The sequence below is a fragment of the Microtus pennsylvanicus genome, chromosome 7 (assembly GCF_037038515.1).
Source record: "Microtus pennsylvanicus isolate mMicPen1 chromosome 7, mMicPen1.hap1, whole genome shotgun sequence".
Classification (NCBI taxonomy): domain Eukaryota; kingdom Metazoa; phylum Chordata; class Mammalia; order Rodentia; family Cricetidae; genus Microtus; species Microtus pennsylvanicus.
The window spans coordinates 36,188,853-36,214,956 of NC_134585.1; the positions used below are offsets into that span (position 1 = coordinate 36,188,853).

At 39.8% G+C, this 26,104-nt stretch overlaps 1 protein-coding gene across 6 annotated transcripts in view; it reads left to right on the forward strand.

Moving 5' to 3' along the window:
- Znf451 (zinc finger protein 451) overlaps positions 1–26,104 on the forward strand; it is a 57,369-nt gene that overhangs the window by 21,216 nt on the left and 10,049 nt on the right. For 4 of the 6 annotated variants that reach the window (XM_075980503.1, XM_075980507.1, XM_075980505.1 and 1 more), the window contains 10 exons: positions 8,087–8,212; positions 10,079–10,190; positions 10,685–10,829; positions 11,553–11,679; positions 12,205–12,358; positions 13,142–13,289; positions 14,773–16,346; positions 19,832–19,972; positions 23,378–23,508; positions 24,328–24,514. In XM_075980503.1, coding sequence (XP_075836618.1) covers positions 8,087–8,212; positions 10,079–10,190; positions 10,685–10,829; positions 11,553–11,679; positions 12,205–12,358; positions 13,142–13,289; positions 14,773–16,346; positions 19,832–19,972; positions 23,378–23,508; positions 24,328–24,514 — 2,845 coding nt within the window. The remainder of the gene's footprint in view (positions 1–8,086; positions 8,213–10,078; positions 10,191–10,684; positions 10,830–11,552; positions 11,680–12,204; positions 12,359–13,141; positions 13,290–14,772; positions 16,347–19,831; positions 19,973–23,377; positions 23,509–24,327; positions 24,515–26,104) is intronic. The other 2 variants (XM_075980509.1, XM_075980508.1) reach the window with 2 other exon arrangements.

Here is a 26,104-nt window from a genome sequence, read left to right on the forward strand (position 1 = left end):
TGCTGCCCATGTGTACATGGGTGTGGGGTCATCCACTGGGCGTGGGCAGCTGTCAATCACACCTCAGTATCCACTGTGTGTAGGCAAGGACCGAGAAAGGTATGGGTACACTGATGTCTGGTGAGTACCTTCTCACATGGGACTCCATCCAGAACAGAAGCCGAGGAAGAGCCAGGCATTCTGATGCCCATACACTGCAGTAACTTCTTTATTCACAGGAATACGTGTGGTGACGTTGTCATGAGAAAGGCCAGCTAGAGAGGTCAGAAAAGCCTTCCTACCAGCTGACTCAGCTGACTTTGGAGGGTGTTAGTGTAGTTGGTCTGCTGGAGAAGCAGCCTTTGATTTAGGAGGGAGAACTGAGACTGCCATGAAGTGTGTCTGGCTTCAGAATGGTAAGAACAGCCTTAGAGATGTACAGAAATGAAGGAAATGAAACTGTGGAGAGGCTAAGTTATGCATGAAGATGTGTCGGTTCCTGTGACTCGGTGTATTGCTTGTGTGGCCGTTGCCATAAAGGTTATGGAAGTGTTCAAAAATTGTTTTATACTGTGTCTGCTATGCACGTCTAAAATAATTGAAGCTGAAGAAAGACCTCAGCATTGCATTCCTTTTCTGGGGCAGCTTAAGCAGTGAGCGAGAACTGAGGACTGGTGGAGAGCACTGAAGACACAGAGTGGAATCCCTCCTGGCTAATGCTGCATAGGGTCCTTTAGCCAGTACCTTCTTCAGAGCAGCAGCTGTGGCCAATAGCTCTCAGTTTTGACTTAGGAACAGTTTCCGGGCAGACGTGGAGAAAATGAACATGTGTAAGAATGTTGTAGTTGGCACCTGCAGGTGGTTTGTGCTCATGCATTTTGTGCTTGTGGTAATTCCAGTAGCCTCTGAACACTTTATCAACCTCTGCTTTTTTTCTTTGTTCTTTCTCCTTTTTATTTTTCTGATACAGGATCTCATGTAGCTCAGGCTGACTTTGAACTCACTGTATAGCTGAGGATGACTTAGAATTTTTGATCCCCCTGCCCTCACCTCTTGAGTGCTACGGTAACAGACATGGGTGACCATGCTTGGTTTATGTGGTGCTGAGGCTCAAACCCAGGGCCTTGTTGAATGTTAGGCAAGCACCTTATAGTTACATTCCAAGTTCTCTTTCTGTTTTGAGACAGGGTCTACTCTGTAGCCCAGGCTAACCTCAGATAGGCAGTGGTCCTTCTGCTTCAGCCTCCTGAGTGTGGGAATCACTGGCATGAGCCACTGTGTCTTGTCCTGCTCACTTTTCCTTCCCTCCTCTCTTTTTCTCTGCCTCCCCTCCCACCTCCTTCCTCCTCTTCTCTTTCTCTGTCAGAGGCATCACAGTGGCACTCAGGGTTAAAAGTAACTCTTTCTCACAATTTCACATAGTCTAAGATAGTTAGAAATCCTCCTTCAATTCCAAAGTTGTATAAACTCCTACGCGCATGCACATATGTGTTTCCTGTGCTGAGGGTCTGTCATTAGAAAAATAAATATAGAAAGATACTAACAACTTACTCAAAAGATATGACAGGTAGAATCGTATTTAGCAGATTTGGTGGTACCAGCTTTCTTACTGGTATAAAGTATAGAATGGGGTATATCTGCATGTTTGGATTTTGACATTGTTTATATAAAGCAGATATTCTGTGAACTCTGTATTTGTGAACAATAAATTGGAGTGGGAAGGAGATGGCTTTGTAAAAAGGGTTTTTTGGTTTTAAAATTATCACTGGGGGTGATGAATATATATTGTACTGCACTGTGTTTATCTCCTGCTTTATCTGTATTTGGATATAAAATTCTTGAGAAAACTTGCTGCCTTTCAAACTTTTTTGGGATGAGACTTGAATCATAAATTGGGCAAAAGGGACTTCTGGTACCTAGAACTTTGGGATTACAGATTACAAATCAACCTTGGAAAACTGATGACAAAGGGCTTTAAATTTGGTAATGCGTTTGTTTCAGGAAGTCTTCCCGACCAAGTACGCTAGGCAGATGGTTAGTGTATACTGTTTTGCAGTTGGCCTCTGTTTTTAGCTTTTTGAACTTGGGGTCCTTTACATAACAGTTAAGGGTAATGAAGCTAAGTGAACCTTTGCCTTGGGTCTTTTTCTGTGCACGCCTTTTACTATTCAGCCTCCTATAACCAACAGATTTTTATTGCATTTTTAGTATCTTTGCCAAAAACCAGAAAGTGCCTTTTGGTGAGTCAGGTAGGAAAATGGCTGCTGAGAGCTCTTCTTTGAGCCAGCTTTTGCAGAATGCTTTTTCTCTTAACTTCTGTTATCCTGTGAAATAGGTTGAGTAGTTATCTCATGTTACAGAATTAAATTAATTACAGAATTACTTTAACTGAAACATGGATATAGTTTATTCATGTTTCAGTTAACATAATTTTATAGGAAATACAAAATTTAATATTGCTATTAAAATTACCTTTTTAGAGATGAGCAGTGATTCAAGAATGTCTTTTTTGTATTATTTAAGCCACTTATATACTACCTCAAGCTGTTATTCGGTGATTTTATTCATAAAAACCCATGATTTTCAACATTGTGTTTCTAGAACTTGTCAAAGCAGACTCACTTCTTTAACCTTACAGTTTTATTGAGTTAATCTTGGTAAAATATTTCTGAACAACTGATTTAGCTAGTAACAGCAATAAAGAAAAGGTTGGGAGTCAACATTTGGTGAAAGTTGTATGAGAAGTGAACTGAAAGAATTTGTGGGCTGAGTGCGGTGGTGTATACCTTAAGTCCCCCCCCCCCCCCCAAAAAGCCAATCATGGTAGTTCACACTTATAATCCTAGTATTTGTAAAACTGAGGCAGGAGGATTGTTTGGTTTAAGTTTGAGGTCAACTTGGACCACACAAAATGAGACTGTCTCCAAAAATAGAGGGGGTGAGATGCCAGAAAAAAAAATTCTAGGTAACAATTTAGCCCTACACTGGCCTCAGACCTGCTTTTGCCTCCCTACTGCTGAGATTATAGGCACGTTGCTGCCACGCCTGACAAGAGTTTTTTAATAAAACATTCAGTTTGTAATCCCAGCCTTCAAGAGGCCAGGCAGGGTGATTGCCATGACTTTGAGGGTTGTCTGGGCTATGTTGCAAGACAATGTATTAAAAAGGAAAAACCAAAAGGCTTACATTGTTCTCAGCACTCAGTGTTAAGGACAGTTCTTAATTACGAGGGGAGAGTTGGCAACCCTGTGGCACTCAGCTGACTAAACTAAGAATACCTTTCAAAATTGAGAATACAATGATCTGAGAAGCAGGTATTTGTAAATGGATTTCAAAACAAAGTTCATCTGTTAGTCATTTATGTAGGCACTCATTGAGGATTAGTTTGGGAGAAATTTAACTGCTAATAAGAATTTCTTTTGTGATGTAATCAGCTCCTTTTAAACACATTTGCGAAATGACCTTTATAATTGAACAAGCTTTTATAATTGGGCAGATTTTCTGTTGCAGATAGAAGAAAGTGGATTCTAACTTAGATAAGGAAATACTTAAAAATTTTAGCTTTTACTTTGGTTAAGTATTGTTATTTAAAATGCAGTTAGTGCGTGGGCTTTGGATGTTTTCAGAAAGCACATGTGAGCTGGGTGTGGTGTTTGAGGGTTGCTGTCCCTCCACTTGGGAAGCTTGAAGAGGTGTATCATTGGGGTCCAAGAGTTGGAGATTTAACATGGGAACCAGTCTCTTTAAAAACCAAAATATACTAGAAAGGCACATATATAAGTAAACAAAAACAATATTAAATGGTTTTAACCACGTAGTCTTTTGCTTTAAAATGGCAATGGTACTTAATCTTAACAGGAGCCACTAAACCTTCTGTATATAAGTCACTTATCTTAGTTCTTAGTTTATTGAGATGCCTACTGTATTGTTAGGTTGGTATCCATGCATAATCTTAAGCACACTTTTCCCCACTTCTCAAGTAGCAAGGACTGCAGGCTTATGCACCACTATACCTAGAATTAATCAATATGCTTCTGTTGGGCTTCGGGAAATTGTAAGCCACTCATTTTATCTCTTGGGTATTTATTTCCAAGCAACAAAAGATTCAAAGTTTTACCGCATTCTGTCTTCATCTACTCTTGATCATCGATAGGTTTGTTAACAATTTCATTGCCAGTACTGATTGTGGGAAAATTAGAAACTAGGTGTGAAAGGAGGAGACCCTCTAGACCCTCTAGACAGGCATAACTGCTATAGACATTTTGATTTATACTTTTCTGGATTTGCGGTATGGTATTATTTTCACGTTTATGTCTATGTGATAGAAAAGAAAGATACTGAAATATAAGTTTAGCATCACTTTATTGATTAGCAGGATTTTGTGTCAGTTCATTGGTTTATTTAATGATTGTACTTTATTGTACAGTTTACGTAGCAGACCACAATTTCTAGTGATCTAGTGAAAGTGTCAGGTTCTTATACTTTCCAGGGAATCCTTGTGCATTACATTTGATAAATCTTTTGGTGAAAACTTTGTCAAAATGATAGAATTCTCATTGGAGGTAATTATTCATGAATCTCTTGCTATCAGAGTTAGAATTTAAGTTTATAGTCAGAACTGGTTTCTTGTGAAATGGTTACTGATCTGCAACATACCGGAAAAGGATAGTGTAATCAGCTTGTCACAGAGCTGAGACTGTTCAGCTGGATGTCATCAAAGAGTCCTCTTTCCTTCCTTCCCAAGTTATACCATTTGTATAATGCCTCTGCTTGAACCTCATGGACATGAGGTTAACTAATATCCTGAATTTGATTGCCATTTCTGGGATACCCAGGATACTTGACATGTTTAAACTCAGATTTTTTTTAAAAAAAGCATTAAGAAGTTAGCCAGATGTGGTGGCTCACACCTAAATCACAGCATTTGGCAAATGGAGTCAGAAGAACCAGGAATTTAGACTCATCTTTGACTACATAGCAAGTTTGAGGACAGCCTAGCCTATAACAGACCCTCTTAAGAGCAACAAAATATAAAAGTCTATGAATTTTATACTTGCTAAGTGATGTGTCTGCTTTTTAACCTCTTAACTTTGTACTATCTTTGTTAATTCTGTGCAGTTCTGGCTCTGAAAGAAACTGAGAGGTCAAAAATAGAGATAAGCTGGGGGTGGTGGTTCATGCTGCAGTCCAGTTTCTCAGGAGGCCAGGGCAGGAAGATGGAAAGTCTGACTTAGACAACATAGTGAGACTGTCTCAAAATGGAGAAAGGAAAGAGGGCCTAGATATTGCATAGGTGATTAGAGCACTTGCAGAACATGCAAGGTCCTAGGTTTAATCCCCAGTACTAGGGGAGGTGTATTGTTGCTTACTACCTACTTACGTGCAAATAGAGACTCCTCATCAGAATATTCCCTACAGGTTTCCTATATTACCCCAACTACAAAACCTTATTATTTGCTGTCCATATGAAATCGTTAGTTGTACTTTGTATCATATACAGAAGTTAGTCTAAGGTGACCTTGGTGAGTACTTCAAGATATGTGGTCCTGCTAATATTCCAATAAAACTTAAAACCTATCCTTCTTATGTGGATTCAGAGTTAGTTTAATGTGACCTTGGTAAGTTACACATCTGAAACCTGATCTTAGAAAAGATCTAAGAATATAAATGATAATTCAATCTAAAGCCAATGGCAAATCTAGCCTGAGTGTATGGGAAGTTCTAGAATTTTATTCTGTGACTTCATATTAAATCACAACGTTTTGGCATTAGTGAATGGTAAACATTTCTAGTCCTAAGAATTGTGAACCCTTAATCTTAGTTTTATAAGATATTTAAGAACTTTCATCTGTCCTGAATTTTTTTTTTTTTTGAAGTTGGCTTCATGTGTTACCTACTTTTCTCATTGCTATAATGAAGTAGTTGACAAAAGCAACTCAAGATAGGAGAGGGTTGTTTGGCTCACAGTTTGAGCGCTCAGTCCATTGGGACAGCAAGCATACAGTGACAGGAAACTGAACAACTGTCTGCATCTTCTGATAGGACTAGGGGAGTGAGTAGACAGTACTGGGGCCGCCCTTGTAGACATTCTCAGGGCGTGTTTCCATGGTGGCTCTAGATTCATTCAGGTAGACAGCGAAGGTTGCTAACAAGGTGATGGAAATTTCTCTCTCTGGAGTTCTAATTGAAAGTCTCTAGGCTGTTTGAGTCCTTGGATTGCCTGCTGCATTGCTGTCAGAGCAGGCAGTTTTCCAATGCCAGTGAGTTCTCCTGTAGCCACTGAAGACTGTAATCCAGTATGTTTAGTGGCTGTGTCTCACTTTGTACCTTTAGCAGTGGGTTTGTCGTTCACTCACGCTGGCTTGTTCTGTGATTCTGCTGGGCAAGCGCTGTACCACTGTGCCAGGCCTTAAGCCTCAGCTATCTCTTCTGGTCCTCAGACAGAGACTGGATAAGTAATAATAATAGTAATAGTACCATGTAACTATTGAACCTACGTCCTATTATTATTAAGGAGAAAATACTTAACATATATTTTCATTTTTAAATTGTTAACTTCAGAATTGGCAAAGTTTAAAAAATTAGTGTGTGTTAGCTTCCTTTACTATATTCCCACCGAGGTTCCAGCACTGTCTCTCAGTTTACTCTTGAGATTAGTAGTCAGGGTTCTTTTTGTTTATTTTTATGAAGAAAACAAAACCCAGTGAGTCGCAAACAAACAAGATAAAAAAGTAAGAGGGAGAGTAATTGGGAAGAAAAAAGGGGTCAAAAGGAGTGCAGAGGGGAGGAAGGACAGGATGGGAGTGTGAGAAGGCAGGGCGGAGGTGACTGATCAAGTACGTTCTATACCTGTATGAAATTGTTAAAGAACAAACAAGAAAAGGTGAGATGCAATTGAGACATCTGAAGTCAACATCTGACCTCTTTGTTAGCAAATCTCTCTTTTTTCTCTCTGTCCCTCCCCTTTTCTTTCTTACCTCCCTCTTTCTCTCTCTCTCTCTCTCCTCATCTTCTGCCTCTGGGAATTGAACTGAGGGCCTTGTACATGCTAGGTAAGCACTCTGCCACTGAGCTAAATCCTTAGCCCTAAGCAAATAATCTGTTTTTTCATTCTTTGTTTTTATTTCTGTGTGGCTCTGTATTTAAAGGAAGATTTCTTATAATTTACATATATTTATTTGTGTGCATGTGTGTGTATATGTGTGAGTGTGTTCATGTTCTGGTGCGGGTGGAGGTCAGAGGACACGTGTGAGTCGGTTCTCTGTTTCCACCCTGTGGGTTCTGGGTGAATTTGGATGCTCAAGCTTGGCACCAAGAGCATTTACCCACTGAGCAATCCCCACTGGCCCTCAAATTTTTTTTAAGTATTGGACAATGTATCTTTTAATTGGTGTATTTAGACTTGCCATGTAGAGTAGTTGGGTTAATACCTTATTTATTTTATTGTTTTACCATTTGTTGCCCTTCTTCTGTCTTCCTTTTTGTTTATTGCCTGTTTGTATATTTTCCCTTTTCCCCACTTGTAGTTTCGAGTTGCTTGTTTATGTGTATGTATGTGCTATGTTTTTGTTTTGTATATCTAGATGTTTTGCCTGCATGTATGTTTGTATACCACTGGGCATTCTTGATGCCCTTGGAGGTCAGAAGAAGGCATCATCAGATCCCCTGGAACTGGAGTTACAGTTGTGAGCCACCATGTGGTGCAGGGAATCAAGTTAGGTCCTCTAGAAAGCAGCCAATGCTCTTAACCACTGGTCAATATCTCCAGCCACTTAATTCATTCAGTGTTTTGAGTCCATTTTTCTCTTGTGTTAGCATATCAGTTACAAAATATCACAGTAAAATATGTGCTCAGGAGATAAAGTCAGATCTTCCTCCATTCCCCTCTCTCCCTCCTACACACATATACACAAACATACACATACACACATATACACAAACACACACATAGACATACACACATCTATCTGAAAACACACATCAGGAAGATTTTTAGAACTATAACAGAAGTAAATGGTTCTTGAATGCAATAACTGGAAGTGAATGTTTATTGTCTAAGTGTTGATTTTGTATTAAGTGGAATAAAAATTGTTTTGTTTTACTATAGGAGAATTTTAAACACAAAGACCATATAGACCATCAGAAGGATAAAGTTGCTTTAACATTGGCTCGCCTCGCCCGTCATGTTGAAGTGGAAAAACAACAAAAAGAAGAGAAGAATAGAGCATTCAGGGTATGTTTTTATTTTAATAAGGATTTATTAATTTATAGACTTATGTATAATAAAGATGTAAACATAGTTCCAAAAAGTAAAATAATAAACAGAATTTTTGAATAGTTCTAGTGAGTGATTATTCTACATAAAAACTACAGAAAATGTCTTGTAATTATTTTTGGTGTTTGTGGTGTTTTGTAATGTGTGTGTGCGTGTGTATGCCTGTGGAGAACAGAGCTCAACCTTGGGTGTTTCTCCTTAGGAACCATCTGCTTTGTGTTTTGAGACAAGGTTTGTCATTGGCCTGGAACTCAGGGATTAAGACAGGCTGGCTGGGCAGTGTGCCCCAGGGATTTGCCTGCCTACTTCCAAGTTCTGCAGCTATAAGCACATGCCATTATGCCTGGTTTTTATGTGGGTCCTTATGCTTGTGTGACTTATTACTCGTTGAGTCCTCTCTCTAGTCCCTGATATTGTTATTACTCAAGATTTCAGTGCAGTGATTATAGAGTGAGAAATTGGTGATTTATGAAGTTGAGGATACAGACTTCGTGTATTGAAAAGTCACATTGCGCTGGGCACTGGTGGCGCGCCTTTAATCCCACCTTTAATCGCAGCACTCGTGAGGCAGAGGCAGGCGAATCATTTGGAGTTTGAGGCCAGTCTGGTCTATAAGAGCAAGTTCTAGGACAGGCTCCAAAGCTGAACAGTGAAACCCTGTCTCGAAAAACCAAAAAAAGAAAAAAAGAAAAGAAAGAAGGAAAGAAAGGAAGGAAAGATCACATTGCTACATTAGAACTTTACTTCTCTGTGAAAGATACTTTCAAATTTTTGTATTAAAGCCAGTATTTCTGTTTATTTGACTATAAAAAATTTAAATATGTACATGTCAGTATTCTTGAGACTTCTTTATGGCTGCCCTTTCTATTTGTCTTCAGATTAAAATCTTGGTCCTTTTTTTTTTTTTAACCTGAAGGAAGTCAGGATAAGAACTCAAACAGAGAAAGAATCTGGAAACAGGAGCTGATGCAGGGGCCATGGATAGGAAGAGCTAAATACATACACTTATTTTCAGGAGTTGTAATGTACTTGTTTGTTTGTGGGTTTTTGTAAATAAAACTTTATTGCATACTGCCATACTCGTTAACATACTGTCTATGGCTGCTCTGATTCTATGGCAACAGGAGTTAGAGGTGGTGGTGGAGACTCTGGGCTAAGCCTAAACCGTTTGCTTTTCAGCCCTTTTTGAAAATGTGTGCCCTGGCACTCTTTGTAAATGGTAGCAGATACTTTGTGCTGCCATGGAGTAAATGTTGCTGAGTGTCTGATATTGATATTATTCATTGAAAAAGTATTTGCTAAGCTCTTATATATAGAAAACTATAAAAATTTGAAAATGTCTAAAAATTTAAAGCTGAAAAGAACCCTTTATATTTCCATTACAATATTACCTTAAAATATAGCTGTTTTTTAGCCTTTTTGAAAACCTCTTACATATAGATTATATAATTTGAAATGAATGACTCATTCATTTTGTCCTTGTTTATTCAACACCATTTGCTGACTCACAAAAATATGACCTCACACAATGGAAAATGTTTGGTCATTGTTTATTGACTTGCGTCAACTGTTTGCTGTAATTTGCCTACTTTCATATTTTTTGAGATGTAAAAATGTAGCAAATTTTATACAAATAGCTGTGGGCTCAGCAGCTTAGTGTAGCACATATGACTATTTTGACATATGTATAGTCTTTGTTATAAATTTCTAGGTGAGGAGTTTTGGGATAAAGTATACTCTTTATATCACTGATGTATCAAAGTCTTTTCACCCAAGAAACAGTAGTTCTCATAAGTCGACTGAGTTTTTTCTTATTATCTTTAGGAAAAACTTGATTTTCAGCACGCTCATGGTTTACAAGAATTGGAATTTATTCAAGGACATTCAGAAACAGAAGCAGCAAGACAGTGTGTGGACCAGTGGCTAAAAATGTCAGGTATTCATTAGAGATCACATTTCATTCAGTTCCTGAACTTCCTGGGAGCCTTAAGGTAGAAGGTGTGTGGGTTTGCCTCCATTGCTAGTGGATATAGGTGGTACTGAAATCAAGTTTTAGGGAGAAAATGATGAAAGGTCACGTGGGAGCACGAGGACCTCAGTGTGAGCCCTGGAACCCCCATCAGAAATGCCAGGCCTGGCAGTGTGTGTTTGTGATCCCAGTGCTGCGGAGATAGGGGCAGGAGATTCCTGGGGCTCGCGGGCCAGCCAGCCTAGCCTACTTAGTAAGTTCAGGCAACCGAGAGACCTTGCTTCCACAAAAGTGTATAGCACACTTAAGGGACACCCAAGCTTTTCTTCTGGCCTCCATGTGTGGTGTGCACACATGTGAACGTGTGTATGCACACACACAAAACACATTTAGTTTTTGTGATACTAAATGTCACTTCACAACTATGGCCTGTTTTATAATGGCCTACTTTGACGTTGTAGGACTCAAAACAATTAATTCTGTGAAAAAAAATTCATTCCAAAGTGGAGGCAGAATGGGGAGATGTGAGAAGTCAATTTTGTGTCCTATAATGCACTGTAACAAGGAATTTGACAACGGGCACCTTTTGCTTGGACATTTGAAAAGGTAAGGAGGATACTCTGAATTCAGATGGTGAAGGTTAGTCATCTGGGGGACAAGTTGCTTTTGTTTTCTGTAGTGTTAGAGATCCTATCTTGGGTCTCATTCATGTGTAAACAGTTCTCAAAATGATTTTGTTAAATGAAGTTTGATATACCAGTATAGTTTTAGCTTAATATTTGAAACTCAAGTTCTTTTATGCTATTTTGATATGTTATTTGTAATTTATATTTAGGTTTTCTAGAAAGCTGGGTAGGATTTTAGATTGTTCTCCAGCATTATAGCACAGTTGAAATAGTTGTAGAGAAATCCAGCCTGTGACAGTAAATTTCAGGAGACAGCATTTACAGGTATTTGTCTCTCTTACATAATCTGACAGAGCATTCCAAAGTAATTACCCAAGGCAGAATTTATAATGTGCCACCCCCACCCGGCTGATAAGTAAATGCTCTGTCGTTGCCCATTTGCAGATTAGCTGAGCTTCTTTTCAGTAGATCATGAGAAAGCAGAGATTTCTTTTTTTTCTGTAGTTTCTTTTTTAGGTAGTTAAAAGACGGGGAGTTGAGAGTTTGGGGGTTTCCAGCCATTTTTTCCTTCATAGACGTCTCAAGAAGTACAGACAACTTTGTATGTCTTTTGTGTTCATGCACATCAGCTTCACATGCAAAGCAAAGTGGTTTATCTGCTGGAAAATGGATCTTTCTAATGTTGCTTCTCTTGATTGTGTAGGTTTGACCACTCCCCATGTGATCCAACAATTACATTACGTGGACCTCTCGCCAGTTCCTTTGCTTGTGTTGTATGTTATGAGCATTTTGTTTCTCAACAGCAGTATAGGGATCATCTTCTCTCTAAGGTAAGAAGAACATGCTCTGTGAGCAGACACTCTTTTTCTAGATAGTTATGGAATGGTATAGGATTTTTTTCATGTTGTTCTTAATCTTGCAGTCACTAATGATGCTGATAAAAATTTTAAATATTGTAAATAAAATGACTTAGGGCACTAAGTTTATTCGCTAAACTCCAGCAGTCCTAGAGATTATCATTAAACTGTTACAGGGAGTGGGGGCCCCTTGTTTGTCCCAGCTACCCCAGCTAGCTTACACCAGAAATAATCACACAGAAACCGTATTCATTTAAACACTGCCTGGCCCAATTAGCTCTAACTTCTTATTGGCTAAATCTTATGTCTTGATTTAACCCATTTCTATTAAATCTGTATGTCACCATAAGGTGTTAATTTTTTTAAAAAAAAATGTATTGAGTATTGATTTTAGCTGTAGCATTGGTATGATAAAATTCGAAATTTAAAGTTCCTTTTTTTATTGTGTTAGTTTACACACTGGGCTTAGTGGTGACATGGCTTTCCCTTTTATTTTAGGTAGCTGCAGCCGATGGGCATAGCACTGGCCTTCCTCCTCAGATCATCCAGTGTTTTGCATGCCCATCTTGCTTTCTTCTGTTTAGCACCAAGGATGCATGTTTGAAGCATATGTCTGCAAAGAATCATTTCCATCAGCGTTTTAAACTGGGCGGTATGTTAGTGTTTCTCTGCTAAATTTCTTTAAATGAATTATATCTTTGCAAATTTAGCATACTTTTCAGAGTAGCCCTTGATTATTATTATTATCAGTTTAAAACCATAAAAAAGAAATGTTTAAGCTATTTTTTTAAAAAATGTTTATTTGTATCTATCTGTGATAGCCCCCCTTTTTATTTTTATTTTATTTTATTTTTTTAAGACAAGGTCTTCCCTTGTATCCCTGGCTGACATGGAACTTATTATGTAAGTGAGACTGTCTCAAACTCACAATTAGTTGCCTGACTCTACCTCCTGAGTGCTGGGATTAAAGGAATGTGCCACTGCTACCCAGTTATATTTTACCTATTTTGAGGGATGAGAAGAAATTGTTAAGAAAGCACATATTCAGGATAGTGTTCTTGCTATCTAGGAGGTCTGGGAATGGGATCTTCTGCATTTAAGATTTCCTTTTAGCCAATACTAAACAGGCAGAGGTAGGTGGATCTCTGTGAGTTCAAGGCCAGCCTGGTCTACAAGAGCTAGTTCTAGAACAGGCACCAAAGCTACACAGAGAAACCCGGTCTTGAAATACAAAACAAACAAACAAACAAAAAAGATTCCTTTTAATCTGAGGAGAAGGCACCCTTTGTATTTCAGTCTAAATAAATGGTCTACATTATTACTAACTACAAAACTGTTTCTTACTTAACTGATGTTCAGAACGGGAAAAAAGAGGAAGATTGGGTGATTCTCTGTTTAAATTACCTTGCAATTTATAGTTTATTTTGTTTTTCAGATGATAAGGTAACAGCACACCCAGTATCATTTCCATCTTTTGCAAAGAAACTTCTGGTCTCTCTGTGCAAAGATGTTCCATTTCAAGTTAAATGTGTGGCCTGCCACCAGACTCTGCGTTCCCACATGGAACTCACTGCCCATTTCAGGTTTGTACAGGTCTAATCTTAGGCTCTAAGGAAATGCTAGTGAGTTCTTCAGGAGTGGAAGGGTTCAGCAACTATTTTCTATTCCATGTGTCTCTCCTTTAAAAAAAAAGGATGTCTTGTTTTCCTTGAAAGTAACCAAATCTAGCAGAATGAGAGAAGTTGGAGGTGTGGAGAAGTGTGGTTGGGAACCATGGAGATGCAGGATGGTAGCCAAAAGGCAGAGAGTTCTTCATGGGAAGTTCAGCATTCTCAGGCTGTCCACCTACCACCACATGGTTCTCAATGAGTCTTGTTCTTTAGCAGAAAAGCAAACATGGATAGAGCATATTCGTGACATAAGTTAATCAATTCTTAAACAGAGCTGGGAGTTGTGGTGCCTACCTATAACTCTAGCTCTTGAGAGGCTGAGGAAGAAGGATTACAAATTCAAGGGCAGTCTTGGTTACATGGTGAAACTATCTAAAAGGGGAACAAGTTGGGTGGTGGTGGCACACACTTTTAATCTCAGCACTTGGGAGCCAAAGGCAGGTGGATTTCTGTGAGTTCTAGGCCAGCCTGGTCTAAAGTGAGTACCAGGAGAGCCAAAGCTGTTGCACAGAGAAACCTTGCCTTGAAGAACAAAAACAAAAAACTCCCAAAAAACGAAAACAGAAAAAGGGCAATTGGGCAGTGGCGGCCACAATGAAGCTGAAGAGATGGGATAGGGCGGGACGACAAAACAAAATAGAGGTTGGAGAGATGTCTCAGTGAATAAGAGCATATTGTGACTACTCTTCCAGAAGGTCCAGGTTCAATTCCCAGCACCCACATGACAGCCCATAACTGTCTATTATTTCAGTTCCTGGGGGTCAGATGCCTTCACAAACATCAGGCACACAAAAAGTAAACAGACATGTAGACAAAACACCCATACATGTTAAGCAAATAAATACAGTTAAATATATTAATTAAAACCCATAATAAAGCCAGAAAACAGTAACGAAAAAGAGTGGAATATTGTCTAGAGTTTTCAGTGTTCTTTCATATATTTTAATGACCTTGGAGAATCTAATTTGCTTCAGGGTCCTTTAGGAGTACATTCGATAGTTATTGAAGTTTTCTAAAGTTTGCTTTAATTTTTTTTTGTTTGTTTGTTTTTTTGTTTTTTGAGACAGGGTTTCTCTGTAGCTCGGGAGCCTGTCCTGGAACTAGCTCTTGTAGACCAGGCTGGTCTTGAAACTCACTGAGACCCACCTGCCTCTGCCTCCCTCCCAAGTGCTGGGGTTAAAGGCATGTGCCAACACCACCCTGCAGTATTTTTAACCCTTGTATATGGAATAGAAAGATAAAAATAGCGGTAATTTAAAAGTATTTTAAGGTGATAGAGTATCACTTAACTGCTTTATTAAAAAATATCTTTTAGCACTTATTTATATTGTTATTTTAAAATTCTTATCATATAAAGCAAAGAAAACTTACACTTTTTTTTTTTAATCCAAATTAGGGTTCGTTGTCGAAATGCTGGACCTGTAGCCATAGCTGAGAAAAGCATTGCTCAGGTTGCAGAAGAATTCATAGTAAGAGGTTATTGTTCAAATTGCAACCAGGTCTTTGTGGATGAAACCAATATCCAAAGTCACAAGAATTCAGGACACAAAGTCACAGTTGTTAACTCGGTGCAAGAGTCAGTCTTACTTTATTGCCACATCAGTGCAGGGAGTAAACCGCCATGTGATTTGCATTTATTCAGTCAACCAAAATTTTCTTCACTTAAACGAGTTATGTCTATTAAAGAGTCCAGCGCAGTGGACTGTGTCATTCCAAAAAAGAAGCCGAATTTAGGTGGCGAAAGCCACGGAGGAATAGTTGGTGTGCAGAGCCAGAGTTCGGCAGTTACAGCCTGGTGCTGTGAGTGCAGTCAGCGGTTTCCAAGTGAAGAGGCAGTAGAACGGCATGTCTTCTCAGCAAACACCATGTGTTACAAATGTGTGGTCTGTGGAAAGGTGTGTGAAGACTCAGGGGTCATGCGTTTACACATGAGCCGGTTTCATGGAGGGGCACATTTAAATAACTTCCTATTTTGGTGTCGGACATGCAAAAAGGAGCTAATAAAGAAAGATGCTATCATGGGACACATCACTGAGTTTCATAATGGGCATAGATATTTTTATGAGATGGACGAGGTAGAAGAGGAAGCCTTGCCATCCTCCTCTGCGGTGAGTCATTTGGATGCTGATAAGCCACCTTCACCCATTACTGTTGTTGATCGTTGCCTAACTAGTCCTCCAAGGGGCAGGTGGCAATGCCGAATTTGTGAAGAGATGTTTGATTCCCAGGAGTGTGTGAAACAGCACTGTATGTCCTTGTCAAGTCACCAGTTTCATAGGTACAGCTGTGCCCACTGCAGAAAGACTTTTCATAAAATAGAAACTTTGTACCGACATTGCCAAGATGAGCATGACAATGAGATCAAAATGAAGTACTTCTGTGGGCTTTGTGATCTTATTTTTAACAAGGAAGAAGCATTTTTGAGTCACTATAAGGATCACCACAGCATAGATTATGTGTTTGTGTCAGAAAAAACTGAACCCTCAATTAAAACTGAGGATGATTTTAAAATAATAGAAACCAGTAATTTGTTAAGCTGTGGTTGTCATGAGAGTTACATCTGTAAAGTCAACAAAAAGGAAGATTACGATAGATGTCTTCAAATCATGCTAGATAAAGGTAAACTGTGGTTTCGCTGCAGTTCGTGTTCAGCGACAGCCCAGAATTTGGCTGACATTAATACTCACGTCTATCAAGCGCACAGAAGAGACACGAGTGATGAGGAGCAGCAGTATGTGATCAAGTGTGGCACCTGCACCAAAGCCTTCCAGAACACCGAGAGTGCTCAGCAGCATTTCCACAGAAAGCATGCCACCTTCCAGAAACCTTGTGTGGCTCCTGTCGGGTCAGACAGAGGAAGCACCGGCACATTTGCTGCCAGTGCATCACATGCTGAGAAAAAACTGAAGCCTACGAACTATACAGACGTGGAGAAAGGGGCTGAGCATGACACGAGCTGCCAGAGTATAGGTATGGCTTTCCAGCGTGGGGCAGGTGTTGCGCACTCACACCGGATCGTGCGCACGTGTGCTCATCAGCCAAAGCTGAGGGAATGCGGAAAGCACAGGTGTCAGCTGATGAGCAGCCAGTGTGACTTTGAGGGTTTTGTGTGTGTGTGGTCTTTAATAACAGAGATCTCTTTCTAAGAGTTACTCAGTTACTTAGTTTCTTGAAGATTTGGGAGTAATTTTGAATCTGAAAATCGTATTTTTCTTAAAATATGAAGGTTCATTAAAAAATAATTTTTTTTTCTGTGTGTGTGTTCAGGGTGGCTATCTTTATGTGTTGTGTTTAGCTTTGTATATGCTAAATGAGTCCTGTATCACTGAGCTGCATCACCAGCCCTAGATGTGGCCTTGTTCTTTTTCTTCTTTTTTTGTTTTGTTTTTGGTTTCTTTTCTGTAGCTTTGGAGCCTTTTTCTGGAACTTGCTCTGTAGACCAGGCTGGCCTCAAACTCATAGAGATCCACCTGCCTCTGCTTCCTGAGTGCTGGGATTAAAGGTGTGCGCTGCTACCACCCTGCTGGCCTTATTTGTTTGTTTTTTAAATTTATTTAGGGTTTGCTTGTTTGTTCTAAGACAAGGTCTCACACTAGCCCAGGTTGGCCTGGAGCTTACTTTGTAGCCTAAGATGGTCTAGAAGTTATATCCATTCTTCAGCCTCCTAAGTGCTAGAATTACAGTCACTGCTATCATGCCCGGCTTGGTCTTATTCTTTATATATGAGAAACTATAACTTGCAACAAAGCTTTGTAATAAATAATTAAAATAGTGATTAGAAGTAGAATGAGAAATGGGGGTGGGGAGTTGAGAGGTTAATTTCTTCTTTTATACTTCCTTTGACCTTTCCCTCCATGTGATCAGGTTAAATGAATAGAATAGTTCATTTTGTTATTTTGAAGTTTAATTATTTTTGGCTAGATACAATAAACCTGTAGACTTTGACTATTAACCTGGTGAATTGTAAAAGGTAGAGTACAAACAGTAAATAAATTTTGGCTGTTTCTTTGGTTCATGTTTTATTTTTAAAATTGTTTATTTATAAACATTTATATATATTTTTATATAACATTTTAATACTATTTCAAGTAATAAATAGTTTTTAACATCTGTCACAGTCTGCCTACCTGGTGTAAGACCTCTGTAGTAAGGAAAGGAGGGACCTTTCAAATCCCTCTGCCATGGGCCTGTATACCTAGAATCTCCTGGTTTCAGCTGAGGAACAAAGCAGCCCCTTGGTTCTTGTCCCTGCTAAAGGACCTGCTGGACTTCAATACATTTATCTAGGGTAGAGCATTTTGCTTCATCTTCCCCGGGGATACATAGCCACTCCTGGGCCAAGAGAGTCTTGGCTCTTAATTGGATGGGGGCATGTGTGAGGCCTAGCAGCTGAGGGTGGCAAGCTGGAATTCTGGTTGGGCTTCATTTTCCACCATTGATCTATTTTTTGACATGGTCTCACACTGTTGCTCGGACTGTTGGGCTTGAGTGACTCTCCTTATCTTGGCCTCCACACAAGCTCGGACCATAGGTGTGAGCCACCACACCGGGCTATAAACCATGGACCTTTTATATTATAGGTTTGCTTGGTAGTGCATATAGCTCTCGATGCTACCTTTAGTTGTGGGTTTTCACTGAGAAAACAGCTGGGCAGTGGTGGTGCACACCTTTAATCCTAGCATTTAGGAGGCAGAGGCAGGCGGATCTCTGTGAATTTGAGGCCAGCCTGGTCCACAGAGTAAGTTCCAGCACAGGCTCCAAAAGCTACACAGAGAAACCCTTCTTAAAAAACCAAAAGGAAAAAAAGAGTAATTGCACTAGAGAAAGCATTAAATCTTTAATCGTCTAATCAGTTTTAGTTCTAAGAAAGTGAGAGAGCAGCCACAGCATTTTATGTTTGCTTGTGCTTTCCTTTGGTTTTCTCACTGCACTGGGAAATGTGTACTTGTCTGTGTTGGACTGTAGTATCTAAACCTGAGGTTTCTGAGGGCCAGAAGATAGAGCATAGCTCAGAAGTGATACATTGAAGAGGCCTCTGTGAGGCCTACTAGAAACAAACTCACTTCAAAATATTCCAGGGTTTGCGTGAATACTACAGGATACTTCAAGGCCTTGTCAAGGTAGAAAAGCTTGGAAGGGGAGGTAGGCTAAGAAGTGGAGAACGGGAGATGGAAGAAGAGACCGAGAGAACCAAGAAGTAGGTAGTGACTTCCTACCGGCACCTTCTCATGCCTGTGGGGTCATGTTTTGAAGCTGTGCTTCTGTGAGTGGTTAATCCTCAAACCAGGGGGCTACTAATAAATTAAGAAAAGCAAATTCTTGTGCCAAGAGTGTTCTTGGTAAATAACCTTGAAGACCATGTTTGTAGGGTTTAATGTGTCACCCAGGCTGCCTTCAAACAAGTTTCTTTGAGCCTTTCTAAATAGAACATTGGGACATAATTTAATTTAATGTTACTATATATTGTATTATTGTACTAGATTATTTTTGTGTGTTTCTGTTTTGACATAAGTTTATGAGTTTTTTCATGCACACTGAATTTTTTTTTTTTTTTTTTTTTTTTTGGTTTTTCGAGACAGGGTTTCTCTGTGGTTTTGGAGCCTGTCCTGGAACTAGCTCTTGTAGACCAGGCTGGTCTCGAACTCACAGAGATCCGCCTACCTCTGCCTCCCGAGTGCTGGGATTAAAGGCGTGCGCCACCACCGCCCGGCTAACACACTGAATATTTTTATGGATAGGGAAATTTTATTTATTTAGTCTTAAAATTTGGACTTCTATTTGACCTAGTACAGTGATTTGTTAAAAATAACTTTATTTTCAACAAAAAAGAACTTAATTTCTTTTACAAATGACTTTTAAAAAGAGCTCTAGCCAGGTGTGGTAGTGCATGCCTGTACCTAGCACTTGGGAAGTGAAGGCCGAAGAATCAGCACTGTGCCTGGCTTTCCTTACACTCTTTTGTTTTCTTGTTTTGTTTTGTTTTGCTTTTGGAGACAGGGTTTTTCTGACTGTCCTGGAACTCACTTGCAGAGATCCACCTGCCTCTGCCTCCTCAGTGCTGAGATTAAAAGCGCGGCACCACTGTTGTCACCCAGCTGAAGAATTAGAAGTTCAAGGCCAGCCTTGATAATGTAGTGTGTTCATTAGAGTTCATTCTGGCCTAAATGAGATTGTGTCTCAAAGCAAAACAAAAACACAATTGGCCTTACAAGCAAAGGGAGATAGTTTAAGAAGGATATATAGGCAGGCATAAAATACCGTAAGTCACCTAGTTTAAGTATAGACAGATTTGGATTTCTTGGAAAGATTACAGTAGAGATGAATAATAGAAACAACATTTATGCATATTGGACCTCTGATGTCTTTAGACTTGAGGAATTAGGATAGTTATGGACCATTCTTACTGAATTCATGTTATGTTTTTGTTTTTTGTTTTTGTATGTGTGTGTTCTTAGAGGAGGATGTTGAGCTTCCAGATGTGGACTACCTGCGAACCATGACGCACATAGTCTTTGTAGATTTTGATAACTGGTCGAACTTTTTTGGTCATCTACCTGGACATCTTAATCAAGGAACATTTATTTGGGGCTTTCAAGGTATGGTTGAAAAGGGATGCGTTGTGAGGCTCCTCTTCTGCAAGCATGATTCATTTGAGAAGGTCCTTTAAGCCTTTCTGAGTAGAACATGAAAACAGTGTGTTATTAATATGCGTTACTCTCCTGGATTGCTCGTTCACATTTATTTTACTTTATGTATATGTGTATGGAGGTCAGAGGACAGTTTGTGGGAATCTTCTCTTCCTACATTATGTGGGGTCCAGGGATCCATCTTAGGTCTTCAGTCTTGGTGACAAGCATCTTTACCCACTGAGCTATCAGGACATTGGCCCTAAATTTTTTATTGTTGTTAACATATTTCTATGTTAAGTATTAGCTCTGTTAACCCAGAATTCATGTACTTTTTTGATACACATTGAAGGAAGGATTCATTCAACACCTATGTGTCAGGCTTTTAAAATATAAGAAAGCAGGCTGAGAGAATCGTATATGATAGTTACACAGTTGTTTAAAATCATAATACTAACTTCAAAACAAAATTTAAAAGCTGCAGAGATGGCTCAGTGGTTAAGAGCACTGTTGCTCTTCCAATGTACCTGGGTTTGATTCCCAGCAACCACACGGCAGCTCACAACTGTCTGTATCCCTGATTTCAGAGGATCTGACACTCTCGTACAGATATACATGCAGGTAAAACTTAAGTGTACATAAAAATAAATAAATCCTTTAAAAACAAGCTAAAAACCCCTAAATTCAAGGAAACAGACTGAGATGCTTGTGTTTTGTTACAGTGTTACCTTGAACTGTGGTCGCCTAGCTATGGGACTGATGTTATTTTCAGTGTGCTGCTGTTGCCTCTTCAGTTCATTGTTGCTCTTTATGAAGGACCTCTTCACTAGATACTTCTATAAACCTCTGACCAGACCTGTGGGAAGGAAGTCTCTGACTTACTGATGTTTAGTGTAGTGAGTATCTGGTAGAGTTCATTTTTCAGAGGGAATAGCATACAAAGATAAGGATTGGCATTAGAGATAGAAACACACTGATCTGGATAAATTAGCCAGTCTAATGTTTTATTAAGTGTAGCTCTGCTGATTGTCTCAGTTTTTTAATTTTTTAAAATACTTGGTAATCTTGTGCACACACTCTCTTACACACACACTCTCTTACACACACACAGACACACACACACACACAGACCATTTCACCCCCATCATCCTCTCACATCTTACTTTTACTACTGCCACAGAACCCCTTTATGGTAAAGCATGCTCTTCCTGTGTTTGTATCTGTGTATCTTGCTCTCATGAGTATGGGTTGGAGATTCTTTTTTTTTTCCCCATTCAAAATTTTCCCCTTCCTCCCATTCCCCTCCTACTCCCCCTCTTTCCCTCCTCCCTCCCCCTCCAGTCTTAAGAGAGGACAGGGTATCCTGCCCTGTGGGAAGTCCAAGGCCCTCCCCCTCTCCATCCAGGCCTAGGAAGCTATGCATCCAAATAGACTAGGGTCCCAAAAAAACCAGTACATGCAGTAGAAACAAGTCCCAGTGCCATTATCAATGGCTTCTCAGTCCGCCCCCATTGTCAGCCACATTCAGAGAGTTTGGTTTGATCACATGCTTGTTCAGTCCCAGTCCAGCTGGCCTTGGTGAGCTCCCATTAGATCAAGAACACTGTCTCAGTGGGTGGGCGCACCCCTCGCAGTCCTGACTTCCTTGCTCATCTTCTCCTCTTGATCTGGACCTTGGGAGCTCAGTCCAGTGCTCTGATGTGGGTCTCTGTCTCTGGGTTGGAGATTCTTTAGCAGAGCTTGAGCACTTTAATAGTGACTGCTAGTCTGTGATGGAATGTTGGTGGCCCACCCGGTGTAGGTCCTCGCAGTTCAGTTGTGTGCTGTGACGTGTCCAGAAGACAGTGTCTCAGAGCACTCCTCTATCCCTGGGCGTGGGAGGGAGTTTCAAAGCTGCACTCTTGAGGGCTGATCGCTGGGCTGTCAGTTATCGCAGGACTTTAACTAGTCAGGAGTCTCTGAACTTGAGCCTCTCTGAGGAACACCAAAGAGCAAGGGTAGCACTGACCTGTGAGCATAAACAGACATCTTGAGATGGCTGTGCATTGTTCCTTACCCACTGATTTTGGCACACTTGTAAAACCACCAAATTTTGACTTCATGTAGAATGATACCATTCAAACAATGTTAACTTTTTTAATTTGCTCACTATCCATATAAACTTAAGAAAAGTTGTATTTGATGCTTATGGGTGTTTTGCTTGTCTGCTAGTGCTCATGGTGATGAAAAGAGGGTGTCAGGCTTCCTGAAACTGGAATTCTAGACAGTTGTGGTGTGATGGAATCAGACTGTAGTGATGAGGAGAGCAGGCCTGCTTTTCATCCTGCCCGGCTCCCGCACAGCTAGCTTTACACCCGAAATAACAACACACAAATTGTATTCATTTAAACACTGCCTGGCCCATTATCTCCAGTCCCTTATTGGCTAACTATCACATATTGATCTAACCCATTTCTAATATCTGTATTGCGACTTGACTGTGGCTTACCGGCATGAGTCTAACCTCCATCTGTCTTGTGTAGGAGAAGCATGGCATCTGCCTGACTCTGCTTTCTTTCTCCCAGCATTCTGTTCTGTCTTCCCCGCCTACCTATGTTCTGACCTATCAGGCCAAGCAGTTTTCTTTATTAATTAACCAATGAAAGCAACAGATAGATAGAAGACACTCATACATCAAGACTGGCTGAAAAAACCCTGTCTCGAAAAACCAAAAAAAAAAAAAAAAAAAGACTGGCTGAAAGAAGAACCAGTGCTTTTTTGTTGGTTGGTTGGTTGGTTGGTTGGTTGGTTGGTTGGTTGGTTTTTTGATTCAGGGTTTCTCAGCTATGGAGTCAGTCCTGGAACTCTCTCTGTAGACCACTCTGGCCTTGAACTCACAGAGATCCTCCTGCCTCTGCCTCCTGAGTGCTGAAATTAAAGGCATGTGCCACCACCACTTAGCTGAGCCAGTGCTCTTAACCACTGAGCCATCTTTAACACATATATTTGTATGTGCATAGGCAGATTAAAGGAGCCAGTCTCCATCCCCAAAAATGTAAAGCAACAAGATGGTGATGCCTCTGGTGGGATTGAGACAGCACCTCATAGCTCCAGGCTGGCCTCCAGTGTGCTTTTTAGCTGAGGCTTTCCTTGAACTCTGGGTCATACCTCTGAGTATGCACCACCAGGCCTGCTTTCTGTGGTGCTGGAGGTCAAACCCACGGCTGTGTGCATTCTAGGCACACACTTTAGTAACTGAGTTACGTCTCAGGCTAGTTCTTTCACATTGTAGTTAGTACTTTAAAGAAACAGGGTATGTACAGCTTATATTTTACCTTGGAAAGGGTCTTGGTCTTTTCTTTCTCTGCTTGACCCATTTTTTTCTAAACTCAATAGGTGGAAACACCAATTGGAAGCCTCCACTCAGCTGTAAGGTCTACAATTACTTGAACAGAATCGGATGCTTCTTTCTTCATCCTCGCTGTAGTAAAAGAAAAGATGCTGCTGATTTTGCCATATGTATGCATGTAAGTAGGTGTTCTGTTCAAAACCTGATGTCAATCCAAGGTCCATTTGGATTTCTTCCCACTTGAACTGTAGTGGCAGCATGGTTCATTGTTCAATGCTGGTTTTATAAAACTGTCTGCATCAGGGTCTACTTACTGCTATATAGTCTGTCAAGGACCCACCTCACGCTTAATTCCTGCTTATGTCAGTCCTCCAGATCTCTATCTATATATAGCAGATTCAGTTTTTTATGAAATAAATAGTTGAGATGATACTGTACTTGCTGTTACTAATGTGCTTTCACAGTTTAATATCTGAAATTGAGATGCACTGTATCAATCAGTGTAGTCCTAGGTAGAATTTGCGTTTGCATCTGCCTCTGCCAGTCACCCAGTGAAAGTACTGAGCCGGGACCTATTTTATATTAAGTCCTCTACTTGAATGTTTTGTGTCACTCATGTAATGTAAATAAATGCTTTAACAAGCATGTCACTTGCTCTTTCAGCCTCAAGAGATTTTTTTTTTCTTTCTTTGATTGAATCACACAGTTAACCTTTTGTATGTCTTCCCTGTGAGGGTTTATTTGCCTTTTCATGAATAGGTGGCCTTTTAGGTCCCTCCTTCATATAGATGTGTAGGTATATGTAGTTTGGCTGGTTTTTTTTTTCCTTATGGTACATACATAGCTTATCTTGTGTTATTGACATCTTATATTTGATTAAGTTTATATTATTTCATTTATGAAGGCTGGCTAGGGAATATTCTGTATGTGCTCATGGTGAAATAGATTTGAAACTTTTGCAGATTTCTAAAAACCAGTGCTGTTTGTTCCAACATAGGCTGGCCGACTAGATGAGCAACTGCCCAAGCAGATCCCCTTCACCATCCTCTCAGGAGACCAAGGTTTTCTGGAGCTAGAGAATCAATTTAAGAAGACTCAGAGGCCGGCTCATATACTCAACCCTCACCACTTAGAAGGAGACATGATGTGTGCCTTGTTAAATAGCATATCTGATACTACCAAAGGTATGCAGCTGCCGTCACAGTGCAGACCACCCAAGAGGAGGAGATTTCACTGCTGAGAGAAACCAATAAACTGCTGTCTGCTAGTGAACTGTTGTCTGCTTCCTAAACCTTTGTGCTTTCATACGTCTGTCTTACTTATCCTTTCTTATGTTCTTTCATGCTTGTTCATTGTTTTTATCAGGGTCTCTTATAGTTCAGACTAGCCTTGAACTTCTCTTTGGTACAGGCTAATGTAGCAGAGGCTAGCCTTGAAGTGCTAATCCTCCTGTCTTTTCCTCCCAAGTTCCAGGATTATAGGCCGTCATGCCTGGCATTGTGCCTCCCTTCTTTTGTATTTTAGACTGAAGATTAATTCACATTAATTTTCCACAGCCTTCTTTATGCTACTAGATAAAATCAGTATCCTTTTGTATAAAATATACATTCATGTCTTCAAGCATATTAAAGCTTAGAATTCCTATCTTTACTCTGTTTCTGAAATCACAAATTTATCTTCAGATTTTTTAGAAAGTATAGTCTGCCACCTGAATGCATCCAATTTATCAGAAAATGAGGTGTTAATAAATAAAGAAAGCAAAAAAATAAAGCAATACCTTGAAGGAAAGTTGAGAGGCTCTTTGAGAGGTTGACCATGACGCAGGGAAGTGCTGATTAACCTGTAAGTCCTTGGGTAGAGTAGGCTCCTCCTACTATTGCTGTGGTTGGTACTTTTTGTGAGTTTGTCCATGGTTAGGAATACTAATGTTCAGTTTCACCACCCCATATTTTTAAAAGAAAGTAGTTATAGGAATTTTTTGTTTTTCCTAATTTCTGACATAAATATGAATGAAGAAAGAATAAGAATGATACTTTAATGTCCCAGTAGACAGCTATGGTGATTCACACTTGGTACTTCTAGCAGTTGAGAGCCTGAAGCAGGAGGATGTCTGTGAGTTCCAGGATAGCATGGACTACAAAGTGAGACCCTGTTTCTGAAAATAACAATAAAAAAAATCCCTAGTAATGAGATATATGAGACCTGTCTCAAATAAAACAAAAATGGTGAAAAAGATCTGAAGATTTTGGTGAATGGCCTCAGTGGAAACTTGATACTTCTCGAGAGTGTTATTGTATAGTTTAACATTTTCCAGCTCTGTCTCTAGATATTTTCTTTTAACATATTTGAAGCTATACTTTAATTGAAAACTCATAATGAAGAATGTTACTCTAGTCAGCAATCACAGTGGATTCTATAAATTATGATTCTGTTTATCCTTTTTTGTGGGGAGAGAGGACAGTGGTCTTCATGACCCAGTTTGATTCGAAACCTAGATCCTCTTGCTTTTACCCACTTCTGATGTGCAGGTACTAAAGGTGTGTGCCACCATGGTTAGTACTCAACTATACTTTTTGAAACAGTAATGAAGGTGGGTGTGGTGGCACATGACTATAATCCAGCCCTTAGGGGCTGAGCCAAAGGGAAGTGGGAGTTGACAGCCAGCTTTGGCTAACGTGTGCACAAAAGTCACAGTATTGATACAAGATTAAAAAGGAAAATGTGCTTTTCCATATTACACCCTACCTTAGTTCTTATCTTCCTACTCTCTAATT